Genomic DNA, 20,209 nt, shown 5'->3' on the forward strand with positions numbered 1-20,209 from the left:
TGTGGAAATTTTAAGTAATCACATAACTGCATGTTGTATATGTAAAGATGGTGCATAATTTGGTATATTTATGTAAGGCAAAAGAAAAATATACCAGAATATCAATATACCAAAATGTGCAACAGCTCTGAGGGAAGCTTTAGCACACAATGCTTATTTCATGTATAATTTACCATTATTATTGTTCTATTTATTTATTTTATGTTATTATTTCTACTGCTATTATTATTAACAACAAATAATATTAATGGCACTTCATTGATCTTCATGGGGAAATTCTGTTAGCCTACCCATTCTTGCTGTCCATGACAGACATGTAGGTAGACTTCAGCTCTAGACAAAAATGAGAACTCTGTAGTCTTAAACAATCTGCATTTTTGAATCTTGGTTAATCCTTGTTCTCCTGGCAAAAGGTGACACTGAGCGGCAGGTTGCTTCCAGGCTGAACATTTTTTAGACTGCAGAGCACAACAACAAGGTGAAACAGGAGACACCGGAAACAATTAAAAACCAGCCAGGTAGAGGACGGAAACGACTTTCTTATGGCAGAGATGACCGTCAACTTATCCGACAATGCCTCGTGAATTGGAGGATGACATCAAGTGACCTTCAAAAAGAATGGGAAACATTAAGTGGTAACAGACTCCTAGAAGCAGGACTGAAGTCCCGTAAAGCAAGCGGAAGCCCTTCACCCATGAGTAACAGAGGAGAACCAGGCTGCAGTTTGCAAAAAAAAAGAAGAAATGTATGTTTTACCCAGACGCGTACCCACAAATTGAGAAATGAGTGAAAGTCAGATTTTTACTGTGATCTCAATGTGATCTCAATGTTTTCCAGAGCTGTACTTTATTTCCAAAAGTATTGGGACACCTGCCTTTACACGCACATCAGCTTTAATGACATCCCACTCTTAATACAAAGGCTTTAATATGGAGTTGGCCTACCTTTTACTGCTATAACAGCTTCAGTTCTTCTGGGAAGGCTGTCCACAAGGTTTAGGAGTGTGTTTATGGGAATTTTTGGCCATTCTTCCAGGAGAGCAGTTTTGAGGTCAGGCACTGATGTTGGACGAGAGGGCCTGGCTCCACTCTAATTCATCCCAAAGGTGTTATGTTGGGTTTAGGTCATAACTCTGTGCTGGCCAGTCAAGTTCCTCCACACCAGACTCACTCATTCATGTCCTTAAGGACCTTGCTTTGTGCACTTGTGCACAGTCATGTTGGAACAGGAAGGGGCCGTCACCAAACTGTTCCCACAAAGTTGGGAGCATGACATTGTCCAAAATGGGTTAAATTGCTGCAGCATTACGAGCTCCTTTCACTGGACCTAAGGGGCCAAGCCCAACCCCTGAAAAACCATCCAACACCATAATCCCCCCTCCACCAAACTTTATACTTGGCACAATGCAGTCAGGCAAGTACCGTTCTCCTGGCAACCGCCAAACCCAGACTCATCCATCGGATTACCAGATAGAGAAGCATTATTTGTCACTCCAGAAAACATGTCTCCACTGCTCTAGAGTCCAGTGGTGGCGTGCCTTACACCACTGCATCCGATGCTTTGCATTGCACTTGGTGATGTAAGGCTTGGATGCAGCTGCTTAGCCATGGAAACCCATTCCATGATGTTCTCTACGCACTGTTCTTGAGTTAATCTGAAGGCCACATGAAGTTCAGAGGTCTGTAGCTATGGACTCTGCAGTCAGTTGGCATCTTCTGCACACTTGGGCATGTGTTGTCCCCGCTCTGTGATTTTACGTGACCTACCACTCCGTGTCTGAGTTGCTGTTGTTCCCATTTGCTTGTATAAAGCATGGTGCACATGCTAAAGGGCATATAGTTTATAGTTGTCTATGCCTAGCTATGTATTAATGGGTGATTCTTGTTTTATGGTGTTGTTGCATTGCAGTTGTGCTGTTTTTGATATTTAAGTTCTATGGGCAAACTGCATTTTCATTTACTTTTAATGTGAAGTGCTCTGACCTAACTAAGACTTTCCCTCTGTTTTTATTTGGACCCTGATCCCCTATGCTACTTCTTCCCTCTGCCATATTACTAAGTAGTTGAGAAGGCAAGTTTTAATTGATACTTTTGCAAAAAAAAACTGAGCAATCAAGTTTAATGTTATGACAGCTATATATAGCTGTGTTTTAGATATGAAGTAATAGTAGTGGTCCACTGATAACCAGGCTGGGGATGGACTTGCCAGCAGTGAAACTTGAGTGAAGCTGAGATTGCCCACGGAGATTAGTGAAACAGTGGAAAGATAAATCTGCAAGCCAGATTTAACAATGAATTAAAAGTTGCTGGTTTGGAGTTGCAGGTTAGGAATTTGGTCTCATTCCACCCTATTTTCTATTGCTTGATTAGTTCAAGTGGGCTGGTACTTTATTACCTCTCCTGAACTGAACTGAACTCAACTCTACTGAGTCATTCAAATTGTACAGCAAGGAGTACACAGCCGAACGAAGTTTTCTCTAGGCTCAATGTACAAACATAGACACAATACAAGTGCATGCTATACAACAGCAAATAAACATAGTGGACAGCATAGACAAGCACATTCATATATAGTTCAATAAAGGCTGAAATAAAGAGTAGTCCCCATCATAAGAATATTGCACATTATTCACGTTGTTGCATTATTGCACAGTGTGACAAAAAAAACTTGGTGAATGGTCTTAAAGTAACAAGAAACATTATAGTAATTCACAGAAATAGCAAGAAATAGCAATTTAAGAGAGATGAGTTCTTGATACACGTATTCAAACAATCTGTCTGTGTTAAGGAATTGGTTGATGGAGTTCAGTAATTTTATGGTCTTTGGGAAGAAACTCCTACTGAGTGAGGCAGTCTTGCTTCGCATTCTCAATGGTGAATAAGCCAACAAAATCCCGTCTCTGCCACCATGGAAGATGGTTGATCAAATTTAAATATCGGCCCACTATATATCTATATTATGCATGTAATACTTGTAAGACCCTTTAAGTGGATGTTAATTTAATTAATAATCTGATTATTTACTTACTACTGTACTCTTGAGAAGTGAAGGATTGCACAGCCTCGATGATCTGTTTTATCAGTGTTTGTGTCTTAAAGTATTTCATCAATATAACGTTAATTTCAATGGAACTTACACTTTTCAGGTAATGGTTGTTCCCAGTACCTCTGTCATAAACACACTAACCCTAACCCTCCTTTATTTTCCCCACGATAGCAGTGCCGTTCCCTCCCCACCAACGACTCTCCATGAAGGAGCTGTTTGAAGACGGCAAGCCCAAGGTGGAACTACTGAAGAACCACCTTGTGAAGGAGGGCCGCCTGGAGGAGGATGCGGCCCTGCGCATCATCAACGACGGTGCCAAAATCCTTCGCCAGGAGAAGTGCATGCTAGAGGTGGAGGCACCCATCACAGGTACCACCCCCCCTTGGAGGACCAAAGGATCTTTTACCTTAGAGGATTCAAATGAAAGCAGGGGATTCAAGGCCACCTGAATCTTTGCTCAGGTGTGCTGTAAAGATTTCCCATTCAACAACAAACCATATTCTGTCAATGGTCCTGAAAAGGCAGCCATTATTTGGTTCATATAAGAAACCTTGGGGATGCATAGTTTATTTTTTTCTTCATGCACTAAGTTCACACATCAGGCAGCTGATGAATACTATGTTGCTGTTAAATCTTTAGAATTCCATGGTCGTGTAACAAAAAATGGACATACGGTTCTATGTGGCGCAGTTGGATAAGCCTGTATGCCTTCACAAGGTTGCCGGTTCAATCCCAGCTACAAATCCTTGAGCTACGGGAGGGCAAGTTGAGGGAGGCGTAAAAAAGACAATTTCCCCCACGGAATTAATAAAGTATTTATTATTATTTTATTATTGTTGTTGTTCTGCAGTCACAGCATATCTCTGACTCCTGATGACGTATAATTCGAAAAATAAATGCGTAACTTGTCTAAAAAACACGAACTAATGTAATCTAAGCAGGCATTGCAAGTCTGAAATACCTAATAAGATTAAAACATGTCAGGTAATTGAACATACAGCATAGTAAATCAGCGTGATGCTGAGAGTAACGTGTGATCAATGTATTTAATAAAATATTTAAAATGTATAAACGTTGAAAACGCAGAAATAAGCCATGACTCCAACGCAAAGTAGGATAGATCCATGGGCGGTTGCATGAGAACCAAGGGCTTGATTTCATTGTGCGCATGCGCAGTATCCAAAGGTAGGACGTTTCCATAGGTTAGGATGAAATGTTAGAACAACGGCATGTATTATTTTACCAACCAGGGGGGTATTTCACTAAGCAGGATTTCTTGCTTAGCCGGATAACTTGTTGGATTTATGGTAATCTGGGCTAAATGGACTATATAATCGTCCACTTAAATGTAGCTCAGACTACCTTAAATCTGACAAGTTATGCGGCTAAACATGAAATCCTGCTTCGTGAAACAACCCCCCAGCTCCTCTTCGCTAGCTTGCCTTGTGTCAGTGCCTGTCTCCATGTTGTCGTTGCATGCAGGACTTGTGAGTGAGTGAGTGGGAGGGGTAGGTTGTGTTCGGAGAGGGGCAGGGCTGGGCGCAGTTTTGTAAGACAGGCTGAGGAGAAATAAGTGGCAGCACTATGAATATCATTTTAAAACAACAAACTATATCAATATAAACAATATTGTCTCATCATATATCTTGTATGAAAATATATCGATATATTGTAAAAACCCCACTTATCGCCCAGCCCTACTCTAACCCATGCTGTACCAAAATACTGCTCTTTAATATAGAGAAGCAGTATGCTTAAAATGCACAGATTTTTGAGGAGCCATTCTAGGACCTTGGAATCTGCCTGTACGTGTATAGAAGCATGTGAAGAAGAAATGTACAAGAGGCAAACTGTTTCGGTACAGCTTCATTAATGCTCTCCAAATGTTGGTGTAGGCGTTCATATTCCTAGCACTACAGCTATTGCCCATGAACTGCTTGATTGTAAAATGAATGTAATTCCTAGCCAAGGCCAGAGCCGACTTGAATGTTCAAAGGGAAGTGTACTTTACGAATTCATTTTGAACGAGGAGTTACTTTTAATGATTAGTTTTATTGAGTGTCGTTTCAGATGCCGCAAGGTTATGATTATAACCTGTCCCTAATAGTAAAACTGGATTGCATTTGATGAAAAAACTTAGACTGTTCTGCCAAAAGCTTTCCAAAGTTAAATTTTAACTGCTTTCTTGCTTGCTTATTTGTTTGCTTATTTATTTGTTTGTTTGTTCATTTATTTGCTTACTTACTTATTTATGTGGTGACTCGTGTTTTGGGCACAAGACCAGGTCTGTATTCTGTGGTGCTGTCCATTAGGACAAATTAGGACAAAGGACAAATAGCTAACAAAATGACTTGGTCATCCTCCATTATTTTGGGGTGATTGTGTAGTTTCGCATGAAATTACGTGTAAAGTTTAATCCATGTTTATTTAGCATATAGGTCACTGTTCCAGTTGTACAGTGTGAAAGCGACACAAAAGTGGCCAGAAACTACTAAAGTTCCTAGTCAAGAATCCCCTGGAACTCAAAACCAGGAACTAAGTTCCTGAGCTTCAGTGGGAAGGTGCCTGTTATCAGAAACAGAAAAGCGTGTTCTGCTTTTCATTTTTTATCTGACTAGTTTGTAATTTATATATGTATATAGTTGTACAGTGTATACAATAGCTTTGGAATTTAGGGGTTTTATTACATCCTATATTCCATTACCTAATTAGTTCAGATATTGCATGAATTATGCAGTTCTTTGTGAAATTATGTTTAGGAATGTCAAAAAAATGTAATAACTGGCTAATTAGAGGTGTCAGCTGGGTGATGTAATACAGTTATAAATCATGTTTAATTTACTTAGATTTGTTCTTGTGCTGTGCCCCATACCCTTTGTCTCTGCTGACAGTGTGTGGTGATGTTCACGGACAGTTCTTCGACTTGATGAAGCTCTTTGAGGTCGGGGGTTCACCGAACAACACGCGTTACCTCTTTCTGGGAGACTATGTGGACCGAGGATACTTCAGCATTGAGGTGAGTGCCTTGGGGCTTCCTTCAGAGTGCCTTGCCGTTTTCAGCTGACTCCCAGCTATCCCTTCATGTTCCATTGGTCTTGTACAGGGTGTTGTAATAGATTTATCTTCTACTTGTGTGTCACTTACGCTGCCTGTGAGAGAGCCTGCCATCACAGGCTGTACTTTTCTCACCCTGTAACAGGATGAATAGTGTCCACTTTAACACTTGAGATTCTGTCATAAGAGACAACGGAACAGTAAAATATAACATTAGTGTCCAGGTTGCTGTGCATGTGAAATAATGATTTGGCAGATTGTGTGATGGTGACAGACGGATTGCTGAGATGTAGGAGGGAGATTGTTGGATCACACTGTAACATAGGCCAGGGTTCCAATTCTGCTCTGCTACTTTGGCAGGGGCTTTGGGCTAATAGGTCTTGTTCCCCTATTACGTCCTTGTTCCTCCATGTCTTTCCTACAAGTTTTCAGGGATTTCCTTACTCTTGTTGTAACTGGTTTGTCAGAGTGATACATGAAGTGTTTTTCTAATTGTTTAATTTGGGAGAGAAGGATCAGATAATGCATTCTTCTGTTGATTGATCCCTAGCTCTATTGGCACAGTTTTCCACATTCCTCTATTCAGTTGGTAACTCCTGAGGAATTCCTGACAGTCTCTTTGAGTGCAGCAGCTGAGATGTGTGGTCGCACAGTTGAGCAGCTACTGATTGACTCGTTTGGGGTATGTGTCTCAAACAGTGTCTTTCAGTTTTAGACACTATAAAAATGACACACCCTGCAATTACAGTCACATTCATTTTATTTTCATGTGATACTTGCCATCAGTCTCACTGAAAATTATTTCAGGGTTTTGTATTGTTATACTGGATAATGGACGGCTTTACTGAACAGCTTAGTGCTTTTATACTGATTTTAGTTATTTTTCTGGCTTTGCAAGGACTTACCGAAAGAGAGGCAGTGTTTAGAAATTGCTCATTATCTTTGCTGCAATCAGACGTGGTGCCACAATCAACACAATTAATAAGGTACATTAGAGGAGATTTTATTTCGCTATGACTGTAGGGTGTCCTCGCTTTCAAAATGTTATCACTCTTCACTGAATTCTATGGTAAGTTTGCTGTTGGGCCATACTGATGTTGGGAAAAAAACACGTTAGACTGTTGACCTGAGTGGTTTGCTGAGGGGCTCAAATAGGTCCGGTGGGGTGGCTGGGGTGTGGGTTTCTAAAGCCTGTGTTCAGAGCCTGTGTTTTGAAGGGTTACGTGGGTATCTAGCCAAATGTCAGAGACAAAAGCAGTGGGGTAAATGGATGAAGCACCATACCTGATTAAAACTCGGCAAGCCTCTATCTCCCTGCTCCCCCAAGCAGCCTGCATTTTCGTGTGTGTGTGTGTGTGTGTGTGTGTGTGTGTGTGTGTGTGTGTGTGCGTACGCTGCTTGACTTTCGTATATGATCTTTGTTCATTCAGGGCTCTCATGCAGAAACTAGGACTAGCTACAATAGTTGGCTTTCCATCACGAATGATATATCTTTGCTGTCTGATTTCCACCTGTGACGATTGTAACTGTTTGCTATAGATGGAATACGCCCATTGTCCTTTGCCGACTGATATCATTTGAAATGTAATTGACCAATGAAAAGATGTTTTATGAAAGCATCTATTTAATCAACATCGCCATTGGATGTCAGAAGTATCCATCAAAACTGTATACCCCCCCCCCATGTTTAGAGGAGTGTCAGCTTGGGTTATATGATTCTGGGTGAAATATAAATCGCAATATTTCCCCCCCCCCATAAGAATACCGATTTTGTGATTTTCTCACCCGCTCACCTGAACACATTCACCATAATACTGACGGCTGTCTGATTTACCGAGCATTATTCTTCTGTACCTTTCCCAGACTGTTTGATTTTTCTTTTGTATGTGGTTACTGTAGGTACAAGTGTATGTCCACATCCCCAGCCAAGCAAGTGCGTGTCGTGATCCCCTTCTGAGTGTTTGTGCTTGTACTGATATCCCCTCTTAAGCACAAGTGTCTGTCTACCTGTCCCTTCACTCCCTGGATAGACTGCCCCTCTTTTCAAAATTATCATCCATCCTCAACATAGATTCTCACATAGTGTTTTGAGTACCTTCTCAGTTTGCATTTGGGTCCCCTGTTCCTGATCTATCCATAAATATATTGAAGCTCACCAAGTTTAACTGCCAGCAAGGGAGCGGATGTGACATTGCTAATAGTTGCTGCCCACCTCAGATTAAAAAATAGAACAGTCTGTCATTTTGAACCAATATGGGACGCGACTGAAAGTTGCAACACTAACTACTGGTGTAACTGTAACTGTAGGCACTTGCATTCTGTATTTTCTACTGGATGGCAGTGCTTCAAGTGGTGAAATTTGTACAGTAGTAAAGTATTTGCAGTTTTAGTTGGTACAAGTTTTTGGGAAAGATACACAATACACAGCACCAGTCTGTTGCGTGCTGTAGGCATTTTTAAATTGTCAAAGTACCGCCACACTACCAGTGTCTTTTTGTCTAGTTTATCTACAAGATCCCCGTTTTCAAAAGATGTGACTGCTGCCACCATTTCTGAAGTTTCCTCTGAGGGAGAGCTTTTCTCTCCCATAACTCATGGACATTACCATAAAAGTAGTATGTGGGGTGCTTTGCTGACTTGGTAAACTTTGCTGTAGGTTTGTTGTCAAAACACTGTGATTGGCAGCAGGCCTGGTTATTTTAGTTAGTACTGACAAAACACCGCTGTTCGCATTCTTCCCAGCTTTTCTGAATTCTCTGTGGATTATGCTATGTGGATTTCTCATGAACTGCATTTTACTGTGGACTTGCATATTGGATTTTGCTGGATTACCCTTACTGGATAGGTGTGATTTGGACTTGCCTGCTCCCCTAGTGAGTTGCATTGTTATTTTGAGTGTGTTGTCTTTTGTGTCCATGCCTGCCCTACTGCATTCTCTTATTTGTTCAATAAATCCCCCGTTTGTGTTTTGTGGCTGTGTCTGCGCCTGTGTTCAGTTGCGGGGCCTGGCAGACAGTCTCAGAGAAAGTGATGTCATTTCCTGTCGAACTATAATGTAACACTGGTCTTATTGATATTGAGCAATATTACATCTCGATAATTGTCATTATCATTTTATCGCTTGCCCCAACACCTGATTTTCTGCCCCCCCCTTCCTATAACATGATGTGACACAGTCCTGTGATGTATTGGTACTGCTTAGGGAGAAAAAGGGAGTGTTTGGTTTGATGCAACGGACCTACTCGCTAATGCAGACGTGGCAGAACTTTATTGTGTAAGAATGAGATTGCATAGAAATCACGGTCATGATTCAACTCTTGAATGAGATTTCATGGGGGTATGAATCAAGATTGAGATTCAAAAACAGTTCGTTGTGCAGCACTAGTGTCAACTAATTTACCTCAGCTGATAGCTGTCACTCGAAACCAAAAGAAAGTTTGCGCTGCAGTTTGTGAGATATCGCTGTCAAGCTAAAGTAACACCATAAGCTTCTTATTTGAAGATGGTATTTGTTTGTACTGGTAAACATTTTTATTCAAGATTGTCATCTGTATGGATTGCATTGTATCTCTAACAACATAATGCTGATAGATAGATTAAATAGAAACATTATGTTCTGATTATGTCCTAACATTTAGACTAGCAGTTCATATTACTGAAATGTAGTCAGCAGAACAAGGAGATTCAAACTAACAGTGCACCATTGGAAAGCATGATATGAAAACCATGTAAATCCACGTTCATTGACAACAGTGAAGGGATGTCTGTCTATTTCTTGTTTTAGGTTTATTTTGTAAAATAGCTTCCAGAGAATTTTTTTTAACACTCCTGAAATACTGCATTTTTGGAAGTGCATGTTTTTTGTTTTTTTTTTGTCGGCTAGCAACTAAGTTCAGGTGTAAAATTTATACAGTTTAAATACTGTACTGACTAGGGTGAGCATGATGCAAGTAAAAATGTACAGCAAGCCTGTGTTTTGAGAAGTCATCGGTGTTGCTGACCCAATGGAAATGACAGACTTTGAAGCTTTATAATGGTGCAACCTCTATAATGGCCTTAAAATAAGAGATCACTTGTTAGTCTTCATCAGGGCAAGCTGCTTCACTTTATGTGCCACCCATAAAAATAGCTACAATTAGGCTAATAGCATGAAGTAAGTGGTCAATCGGGTCTTGGATCCCTGGAGTGAGCAGCAGGAGGCGAAGGCAGCTTTTATAACAAAGCAGGGAGCTCGTGAACCACACGGCTCTATTGATCAAGGCACTGTTTCAAATCCTGCGGCCCCGCGTTTACAATGAGCCTCTCTTCATTTACATGAGCATGATGTATCTGGCAGAGCCAAATCAACTTGACGAGCTTAAGTGCTAGCTCCGTGACAGGATGAAAAATTGATTTCTGCCATTCAAATCGGATAACCATTTTATGCTATTAATTTGTTTATGCTAATTTGACCCAGGCAATCTATCAACACTCCTACTTGACCCCCTTCCTACTGTTATTGCTCGCCAACCCTTTGATCTACCGGCACACGTTTTCGTACCTTGCCTCATGGCGTTTTCTGAGGAGCTGTATCTGTTGTTTTGACCTCTCATCTTCCCTTCTATGTAGATTATTTTTTTTCCCATTGTGCTATCGGTACAGAAAAGACAAAGGGCATGGTGGGATGTTTTTGAGATCTGGCTAAGAATCAGAGTGGCACAGTGATAGTATAATACTCTACTCATCTGTTTTAGCTCAGTAGTTTAGCATAGGAGTCTGTGACTACAGGCTTAATATCACTTCATCCATACCTGTCTGCAAAGTGCCAGAGCTAGTCATCCGTCGCCATTCCTTCCTACCTTTGTATGCTTTTTCACTGGATCATTCTGTCTGTGCATGTTTATGGTCTTTTCAGTTTTGTATAACTGTCATGGATTGTGGCTCTAGCCTGCAGTAGCTCCCCTCCCATCTTTCATATGTTCCAGAAGCCATAAGGGAATGGGAGTATCTCCTCCTCCTAGCCAGGCTCTGGTAATTCAGCAGACTGTTAGCTGTGTGGTCTGTTGCCAGTTTAGTTGGCTGCTATGGAAAGGTGAAGGGGGAGAAATGATTATTAAGGAATCTCTGTGTTTGACCCACACCTTAATGTTTGTATTAGACCCCTGATTACCGAGTCAACTGCTTCTCCCTTTTTTTTATTTCGGTCGCATATTTAGCGCAAGTTGTAATATTTACAGATCCACTCTCATGGTTTATGTGTGTGATCTGTGTTTAGTAAACCTTTGTCTCTTCTTTTTCTCATGCAGTGTGTGTTGTTCCTTTGGACCCTCAAGATCAACCACCCCACAACACTCTTTCTCCTCAGAGGCAACCATGAGTGTCGGCATCTCACAGAATATTTCACCTTCAAACAGGAGTGTAAGAGCAGCTTCTCCAGTTGGTGTGAATTTGTCACTGCATGCAGTGAGATGCAAACTCAACAATGCTTTGTGCGTTAGAAAGCGTCCATCATCCTGTTCACTGTCATGTATCTTTGCAAGCTCTGACGATATATTGGTAGGATGGACGTCATGGCGCATCAAAAAACAAAAGAGGCCCTTAGGATTTATTTCTTGGTGTCTATGGGTGTAAAGTACAGTTTCCTACTTAATGTTGGTGTCCGACCATGTAGCTTTTAGCAGGAATCTTTCCTCAGCAGAGAGGAGCGCCGGCACAATTGGGGGCTGGGGTGGTATCAGCAGTAGGTATTGTGATATGGCTGTCAAAACTGCTTTAGATACATTTGAATTACTGAACTACATATTTATTCAATAACTCTGAAGAAACAAAATATAGTATGTTGAATCACACGTTAAGACCCCCAATCCAAACTTATTGAATTGTCACTTAAATAAGATATGAGCCAATGTATATCAGCATTGCGGCGTGCTTTGTCAACTGCAGAGATGCTCCAGGAGCAGGATCTCATCGATCTTTGTGCCATTTTGTTTCTTTGTTGAGAGCTGGGGTTTGCAATAGAAAGCCAGCTAGACTAGTCTGTAGGTATGATTGGAAATGTGCTTGGAAGATAAGCAAATGTCAATGTTTCTGAGGTGCACTATTATGCGTGTAACAAGGTCTGAAGTGAATCGTAAGCGAGTGATCACGCAGGTGTGGAACATTAGTATGCCAGCTCAAGTAGAACTACATCAGTTTGCTTGTTCTGATGTTAGTTAATAGGATACAAGGAGTAAATGAAGTGAAATGAGCATGGAATCCCTTGCAAGTATGCCATTTTATGCAAATATGTTTGTAATCAAATTCCTCATTAGCATGCATAAAAGCCTATTAACTGAAAGCAATGATCCAGCCACACATTATGTAGTTCCATCTGAAACACATGCAAACTTTTAAATATGCCTGCCAGCATGGGAATCATACTCCTTTCTCATTAATGAGTAGTTGGAGTTTGGAGGGGAAACTGGGGCAATTTGGATAGCTTCTACCAAATATTAGCAGACATAGGAACGGATGGTAATCTGGTATGAAAATGTTCTGATGATCTTTTGGGTAGGTTGCTTGGGTGTGGGGTGGCGGTAATAAAACAACATCTGTTATTCTAGTATTGGATTATTATGATGATCAGTGTCCCGATAAAAGGTTTCTCAAAAGTAAATCCGAACCACAGCTCACATATCAATATGGCAGTCCACTACTCTCTTCTTGGTTGCCTCTATTAAGATGGCACACTAATTTCCAGGGAATTATCAGTGATTGTACAATTTAGCCAAATAAAGGCACAATTCCCTCGAGCACTACTTTAAATATGTACCAAGGTTATACTCAGCATAGGATTGGGTATGTGTAAAATGGCTGAAATATGTCTTAGAACTATGTTTCTACACACCTGTTTTAGTTTTTACACACTTAATAATAATAATAATAATAATAATAATACATTTTATTTATAATGCCCTTTACATCACAAGATCTCAAAGGGCTACAAGTTAAAATGAAAGACACGGAGGGAACGTGTTGCGGGTTGATAAGTTCTTTGAGGTGGGGGGGGGGGAGGCATGTCCATGGACGCATTGGTGTGTAAGAAGCAAAACCTTATATTCAATCCTGGCGGAGACGGGAAGCCAATGAAGTGAGTGGAGAATGGGAGTGATGTGCTCATGTTTTCGCACTTTCATCAGGATCCTTGCTGCAGAGTTTTGAATGTATTGGAGCCTATGCAGGCTCTTGCTAGGTATCCCAAGGAGAAGTGCATTACAGTAGTCCAGTCTAGAGGAGATAAAGGCATGGACTAGCATTTCGGCATCAGATAGGGAAAGAATGGGGCGGACTTTGGAAATGTTCCGGAGATGGTAAGAGGTCTTACAGAGGTGGTTTATTATATGGGATTCAAAGGTGAGTTGGGGATCCATTTTTACGCCAAGATTTGTGACTGTTGAGAGAGAGAGAGAGATATTGGAGCCTTGTCTACACATCTGTTCTAGTTTCTACACACCTGCCTAGTTGGTACAAATTTGTGCAAAATCAGGCAAAAACAAGTACTGTCCTTTTTTAAAACCTTTCATGAGACTTAAGGCTGACAGCAGTGTCACAGATAAATGGATCCATGTATTCACCCGCTGGTCCCCCCCCCCCCCCCCAGGTAAGATCAAGTATTCTGAGCGGGTGTACGACGCTTGTATGGAAGCTTTCGACTGCCTGCCCCTTGCCGCCCTCCTTAACCAGCAGTTTCTCTGTGTGCATGGTGGCCTGTCTCCAGAGATCAACTGCCTAGACGACATTCGAAAGGTATGTGTTTCGCGGTGAGGGTCACCTCCCACCACACCAGGAGTTTGCTTGTGTACATGTCGAATTTTGTATATGGTTCTCCAGTTAAGAGTCGGGTTTCACCTGTATGAAAATTGACATTTCACACAGAATGTACTCACGTTTATGCAATACTAGTTATTGGCCCAGGTCTTGGTTGGGTACACCAGATGAGCACAGTTAATATGGCATTGCTGTGATGTGCCTTTATTTCCAGAAAGTCAAAAAAAATCTGTAAAAAAAATGACATCAGCTTTAAAATCATATAGGAATTCTTAACTCTTATGATTTTGTGTTGAACTTGGGATCGACTTTTAACACTGAGAACACCAAATGCCACGGAGTCAGGCCATGCTGCATTTTGCAGTTGGACAGGTTCAAGGAGCCACCGGCGTTTGGGCCCATGTGTGACCTGCTGTGGTCAGACCCTGGAGAGGACTATGGCAGCGAGAAGACCTCTGAACACTTCAACCACAACTCTGTGAGAGGCTGCTCCTATTTTTTCAGGTACAGGTCATATCTGACCTCCATGACCGTGTCAGCCTGCGTGAACCTGCCCTAAATAAGCACTGCTAAATGTCTCAGTGACCTTAATATTTAATTCCTCATTAAAAAAACATTTCATCAGGTAAACAAAATGTCCAGAACACAGTAATAGTTTTCAAACTTTAAAAAACCACACAAGTCATATGTATCACTCATTGCAGTTAGTGTTACCCTTGCCATATTAGCCGTACTGTTAAATGGATATTTTATTTTATTGTTGTTGGCTTATGCTTTACAGTGGACAGGATTTAGTCTTTTGTGAATGGGAAATCCTGGTAATCTTGTGCCCTGTGTTATGTAGTGTAAGCCCTGTTGGAGCCGGACTGAGTGTTGGGGGAAATCCCTTTGAGCTGTTCTCATCAGCTGCGTCATGCTGCCGGTCTATTGAGCTGGCAGCTTAGCGAAAGGCAGGTGGTCCTCTGACTGCTGGGGCTGCCCCCAGGACAGCTGAGAGAACACCCCTCTCAATGCCAACCACCACATCAGACTCTCTCTCTGTTTAATGTGGTCTTTTATCCCCCCCCAAGCATCATTCATACCCAGTCATTACTCCAACTCCTGATACAGGAGATCATTAGCCCGTACCTCAGAAACCAGGACACACAAAAGAAAGTAAAACCATACTCTGAAAATTGCAGGGTCAGCGAGATCCAAAAATATTAATTGCTCCCTTGCAGGGCCCTTACTACATGGCTGTTGGGCAAAATTCAAAACACATGAAATGCAGGTTTTATGAGACTTTGTCGTCCATCTCTCTTAATGTGCTTTTCTTGCCTTGCAGCTATCCGGCAGTATGTGACTTTTTGCTAAACAACAATTTGTTGTCTGTAATACGAGCACATGAAGCTCAGGATGCGGGGTAAACAAAAGTTTTTATTTTATACAGGTTCTCTTCCTCTGGCCATTAATATATTTTGCATTTCGCTATGTGTGGAAGTATCATTTGCCATGTGTTTCATTAGTGTTTTTATATACTCTTTCTCACTCCCTCTCTTCTAGGTATCGAATGTACAGAAAAAGCCAGACCACCGGTTTTCCCTCGTTAATCACTATTTTTTCAGCACCAAACTACCTAGACGTGTATAACAACAAAGGTATGAGAATATAAAGGTTCCCTTTTACTATCACGTGGATGCGTTTATAATTGGAGGGCGTAGGTGTTGCTTTATTTGCATATGTCCCGAAGAGGACCACATGTTGCCTAATGGTCTTGCCGTGCTCCTTGTGATGATGACTTATTTGTAGTGTGTTGCTGGTTGGGATGTGTATCATGCCTGAGCCACCCAGCTGTAGGTCACCATCTGGCTGAACTCTGCCACTTTTATCCTGTCCAGCCCCAGAATATCCCTATATGAGTCAGCATTCACTAGCTCAACAGCAGGGTTACCAGTGCTTGATAACTTATTCACAAACTTGAACCAAAGCTGCACAGTGACTCATGACTTTCACAACTTGGTAATAGTTCTCCTTGCCTCAACAGCTGCTGTTTTAAAGTATGAGAACAATGTCATGAACATCCGACAGTTTAACTGCTCTCCTCACCCATACTGGCTGCCCAACTTCATGGACGTTTTCACGTGGTCGTTGCCCTTTGTGGGAGAGAAAGGTGAACATTGCTTTTTGAAAGCGTGTATGGCCTTTTATCCCCAGTTAAATTATTCCTGTATGAGTTGAGTACCTACTCTGACTCTTATTTTCCAAACTTTGAAACAGTGACGTTGACATCTGTTATGCTGATCTTGTTTCTTTATATGCTTTGGGGAAACTGCATTTGATGCTATACAAAAATGAATAGGAGCTACAGACACAGTCTGCAGATCTGGGTCTCTTATTTTTGTATTGTCCCAAGAAATTTATAGGCCATTGTAAACAGTGGTAAATGGATTAGACTTTGCACAAATGCAGTAAATGTTTAGCATACCTCCATATGTGGGATGCTGAAATGCAATATGAACTACTTTATAGACTGGAAAAGAGTCAATAGATATATATATATATATATCCAAGACCAACTCTAGACTGAAGCCCAGGAATATTTTAGCCACAAAGCCACTGCATATTTTCGAATAATAATGCACGTGTGTGTGTCTGTGTGTGTGTGTGTGAGAGAGAGATATTGTATATTTGACAGTACAGATACAGTTGTGTAGCTAATTAATTTCCTGTTCATTTTTTCTTCACAGTGACGGAGATGCTGGTGAACGTCCTGAACATCTGCTCTGATGACGAACTCATGTCCGAGGGAGATGACACATGCGAGGGTAAAACAAGCAGTTTGATTCGCCAAGCATGGTTCAGAAATACCGTATATCTGGTTTAATTACCATTAAGGTCTTTGGACGCATTTCTCCTGTAAATCCATTCAACGTCATCAACGTGGAAAGATGAGTCCTGCTGATTGCTGTCATTACCGTTCTTTAATGCTACCTTCAGAGTCTTTTTGCCCTTGCAGTTCAGTTAGTTTTTATTCAGTGTTTGTGTTTCCCATCACAAACGTACCATGTTCAGTCTCTCAGCCACACTGGCAGGTAAACAGTCAGGAAGTGCTATCTCCTGTATACTTGTACTAGCTCTGCAAGTGAAGCCTAATTGTTATTTGTTGATACTTTGGTTTAATTATTTGGTTTGGTTTAGGATACCAAATCATTTCCCTCATTTATTTTTGATTGCTGCATTGGCCAATAACAGTGCTGTTCAAATGTGATGGCCACGGGGAAGGTAAGAATAGATTAGAGTGAGAGGAGGAGTGATTGTGAAACTGCTTCTCTTCTTCCTCCCGATGTACTTGATTATAGCATCGTGGTTACAGACTTTCTACTGAATCTCTTGGTCACTTGGACTGTCTTGTTTCATTTATGTGATATATATTTTGCATTTCATATAATATCCTCTTCTCTATGCAGATATGTACCACATAAAATATTAGTGATTTATTTTTTTTTACAGTTTGTTGTGCCCTCCTATTTTGCCAGCATGTCAGTAGTTGTAATAAAGCATTTTATTACCGAAAGGATCTTGCCAAGGTGCGTGGATGCATGGCGCGTGTGCAGTACTGCTAGGAGCATACGGTCAAAGCTGAGTTTATTACAGATGTGTGTCTGTAGCTTCATGTTGCTTTGACAGTGAGCGCCTTGTCAAGGGGGTTGGTAGCCAGTGTATATTATTTTGGTTTTTAAGTTTGTTTGCAGAGCCCAAGCCAGCATATCAGTTTATCTTTCTGATAAACTCTGTGAAAGAATGTTAACGCTTTCTAATTTGCTGCTTACCACTAACAGTTGCCGTATGGGTCTAACTCTGGGAGAAATAAGTTCAGGCTTCACACTCTTCATACCAAACATAGATTTAACTCCATGTGCAGATACCCCACAGATAAGGCTATAAGTAAAATCAGTGATTTATTTGACCAGTCTAATGCTCCAGTGACTCCCCACCAAAGCAGATATTAACTGATTGACAAAACATTCTGCTGATGATCATTTTTGGTCAGTTATTGTGCTACAAGTTTTGCAAGTTTTTGAAAGACAGTGTGGGAAACAGCAAGCATGCCAGAGGATGTATATCATTTTTAACAGTAGTGTTTTGCAGAATAAGCCTGTGGTTTTAAGGGAATGGAATTTTGCTAATTCCCACACATTCATTCCAAAGGGTCATCCACAATTTCATTCAGGAGCTCTGAGGAGACTCTTGAGAGCAGCCAGAAATAATTGCTGCCATTTTACTGTCACCTATTTTAACCACCAATGGGTTAATGGGACATATCACACATCACATGTGAAAGTCTGAGACGAAAAGATGTTCTTGGTTCATCAAATAGGAAGAATATCCCCTGTGTAATGGAGTCAATTTAATGGAGCTCAGATTGGCTAAGACTGGCTTGAATTTCATTTCTCAGAAAAAAAAGATGGGCACTGCTCCTTAGAATGTGTTGATGAATTCCCTGGCCTGTGGACCGAATGAGGTCAGTGTCTAACTGAAGCTGCACTTCTGACAGGTGGCACCCCAGCTGCAAGGAAGGAGGTCATCAGGAACAAGATCCGTGCCATCGGCAAGATGGCTAGGGTCTTCTCCGTGCTCCGGTGAGCATCCTCTGCCTTGGCCACCTTGTCCTCCCCCAACCATCTTCCATTGTACATGATTTGGATAGAAATTGCTAGATGCCAGGCTACATACAGTGGGAATGATCTTGATAATGTGTATCTGTAGTCACTGTAATTGCAGCAGATGTAGTTACAGATCCACAGGATTAAGGTTTCTTGTCCCACTTCCTGAGACCTGAGCTTCTCATCTGGAAGCTGCATAGGAGGCCGCTTGCTGAAGGCTCTTGCCTTGTGTTCTCGGAATTGGATTTTCAGCAGTCTTGTTGCAGTCCAGACGGGTGTCTGTAAATGGCAGTGCTCACTGCTGATGTATGTTGTCTCGTTAGAGAGGAGAGCGAGAGTGTACTGCAGCTGAAAGGGTTGACGCCCACTGGGACCCTGCCCATGGGTGTGCTTTCAGGAGGTCGGCAGACACTGCAGAGCGGTAAGTCCTCTTTATCTATCTGAATGACCTGAAGTGCCATTTTCAACCCCAGCTGATCCTGACCAACACCCAGTCCAGGAAATGTCCTGAAGTAATCTTAGGTGCAGCTGATGGTGCAGTGAGAGCTTCACTTAGGTTTGCATGCCTTAGGATATTTACAGGCCAATAGTAGAAATTTGTTTTACAGTCTAAGCTAGTGTTAATGGCACCAACGTGGAATAAAGCTAAATGTAAATTTAATATAAAAAGTTGCTAAAATGTTTATTTGTTATTTTTACTAAGGAGTAATGTAAGGAGTAGTGCGTTATTCAATAATTCACTGTTTGCGTGAAGCTTTCATATGTCATTATAAATGAATAAAGTGAAATGTGATCAGCGTGTTACAGGTTAATTAGTAGCCAGGGCCAGACTAGTTATTTTTATCCACATTAATCTGGGCATGCATGTAAATTAAAGCTTTATGCTGACCTCCCGGAGTAATGTGCTGTGCGGCATAAAGTTGTCAGATGGTATGTGAACGCAGAAAGAGGAGGGTATAAAAACCACCTACACCCAGTCTGTGTCAGGTCTGGATGGAAATGTCATCTAATATTTAATGTGAGCTCACAAACAGATCATCTGCCGCCTTAGACGGTTATTTCTGATAGCCTCATTTCTCTGTTTACATGGGATTTATTAATGCTGGAGAAAGTACGAAGCCTCTGGTTGCTTCCGTCATGCCGTGCTCCCCTACTCACCAAGCTCTAATTCACCTGTTACTGAAACTGTGTGATGACCAAGGTCACATTAACAAGCTTAAAGCACGACGTCGGCGAGAGTGGTGGTGAGCTTCTGCCGTAATTGACTGTGATTGTGGAGTCAGCCTCCTTCAGTTGCTTCTCAGGAAAGCATCAGTAATATGGCTGGAGAGCCTTACTGGTCACACCTTTATTTAATCAGGGTTTGTAATGTAGCACCTTGCTAATAATGGCTTAACCATTCTGGAAAATATGCACTAATGCTCACTAAGAATGTGTTCAATTTAAAAAAAAAAAAAAAAAAAGTTGCTTCATAGTTTATGGTGAATGTAAGTGCTGCATGGATATGTGCATGATTGGTTGCCTGTTGACTGGAAGTGCCTGATCAGTATCCTGAATGCTCTCAGCTTGCATGATACTCCAAAACATCATACTGTTATATAACACATGCAGTTTCCAGCAAATCACCTAGTTGCTCCAGGGCATTAATTGCCTGTCCTGTAATAACTGATTGTGGGTTTAAT

General features: G+C 41.3%; 1 protein-coding gene across 3 annotated transcripts in view; it reads left to right on the plus strand.

Annotated features, from left to right (window-relative positions):
- Positions 1–20,209, plus strand: part of LOC125709152 (serine/threonine-protein phosphatase 2B catalytic subunit gamma isoform-like) — a 48,950-nt gene that overhangs the window by 22,703 nt on the left and 6,038 nt on the right. For all 3 annotated transcript variants that reach the window (XM_048977324.1, XM_048977308.1, XM_048977317.1), the window contains 11 exons: positions 3,217–3,414; positions 5,937–6,061; positions 11,385–11,496; positions 13,718–13,863; positions 14,249–14,388; positions 15,209–15,286; positions 15,427–15,521; positions 15,908–16,033; positions 16,611–16,688; positions 18,419–18,503; positions 18,851–18,948. In XM_048977324.1, coding sequence (XP_048833281.1) covers positions 3,217–3,414; positions 5,937–6,061; positions 11,385–11,496; positions 13,718–13,863; positions 14,249–14,388; positions 15,209–15,286; positions 15,427–15,521; positions 15,908–16,033; positions 16,611–16,688; positions 18,419–18,503; positions 18,851–18,948 — 1,281 coding nt within the window. The remainder of the gene's footprint in view (positions 1–3,216; positions 3,415–5,936; positions 6,062–11,384; positions 11,497–13,717; positions 13,864–14,248; positions 14,389–15,208; positions 15,287–15,426; positions 15,522–15,907; positions 16,034–16,610; positions 16,689–18,418; positions 18,504–18,850; positions 18,949–20,209) is intronic.

The sequence above is a fragment of the Brienomyrus brachyistius genome, chromosome 2 (genome assembly GCF_023856365.1).
Source record: "Brienomyrus brachyistius isolate T26 chromosome 2, BBRACH_0.4, whole genome shotgun sequence".
Lineage (NCBI taxonomy): Eukaryota > Metazoa > Chordata > Actinopteri > Osteoglossiformes > Mormyridae > Brienomyrus > Brienomyrus brachyistius.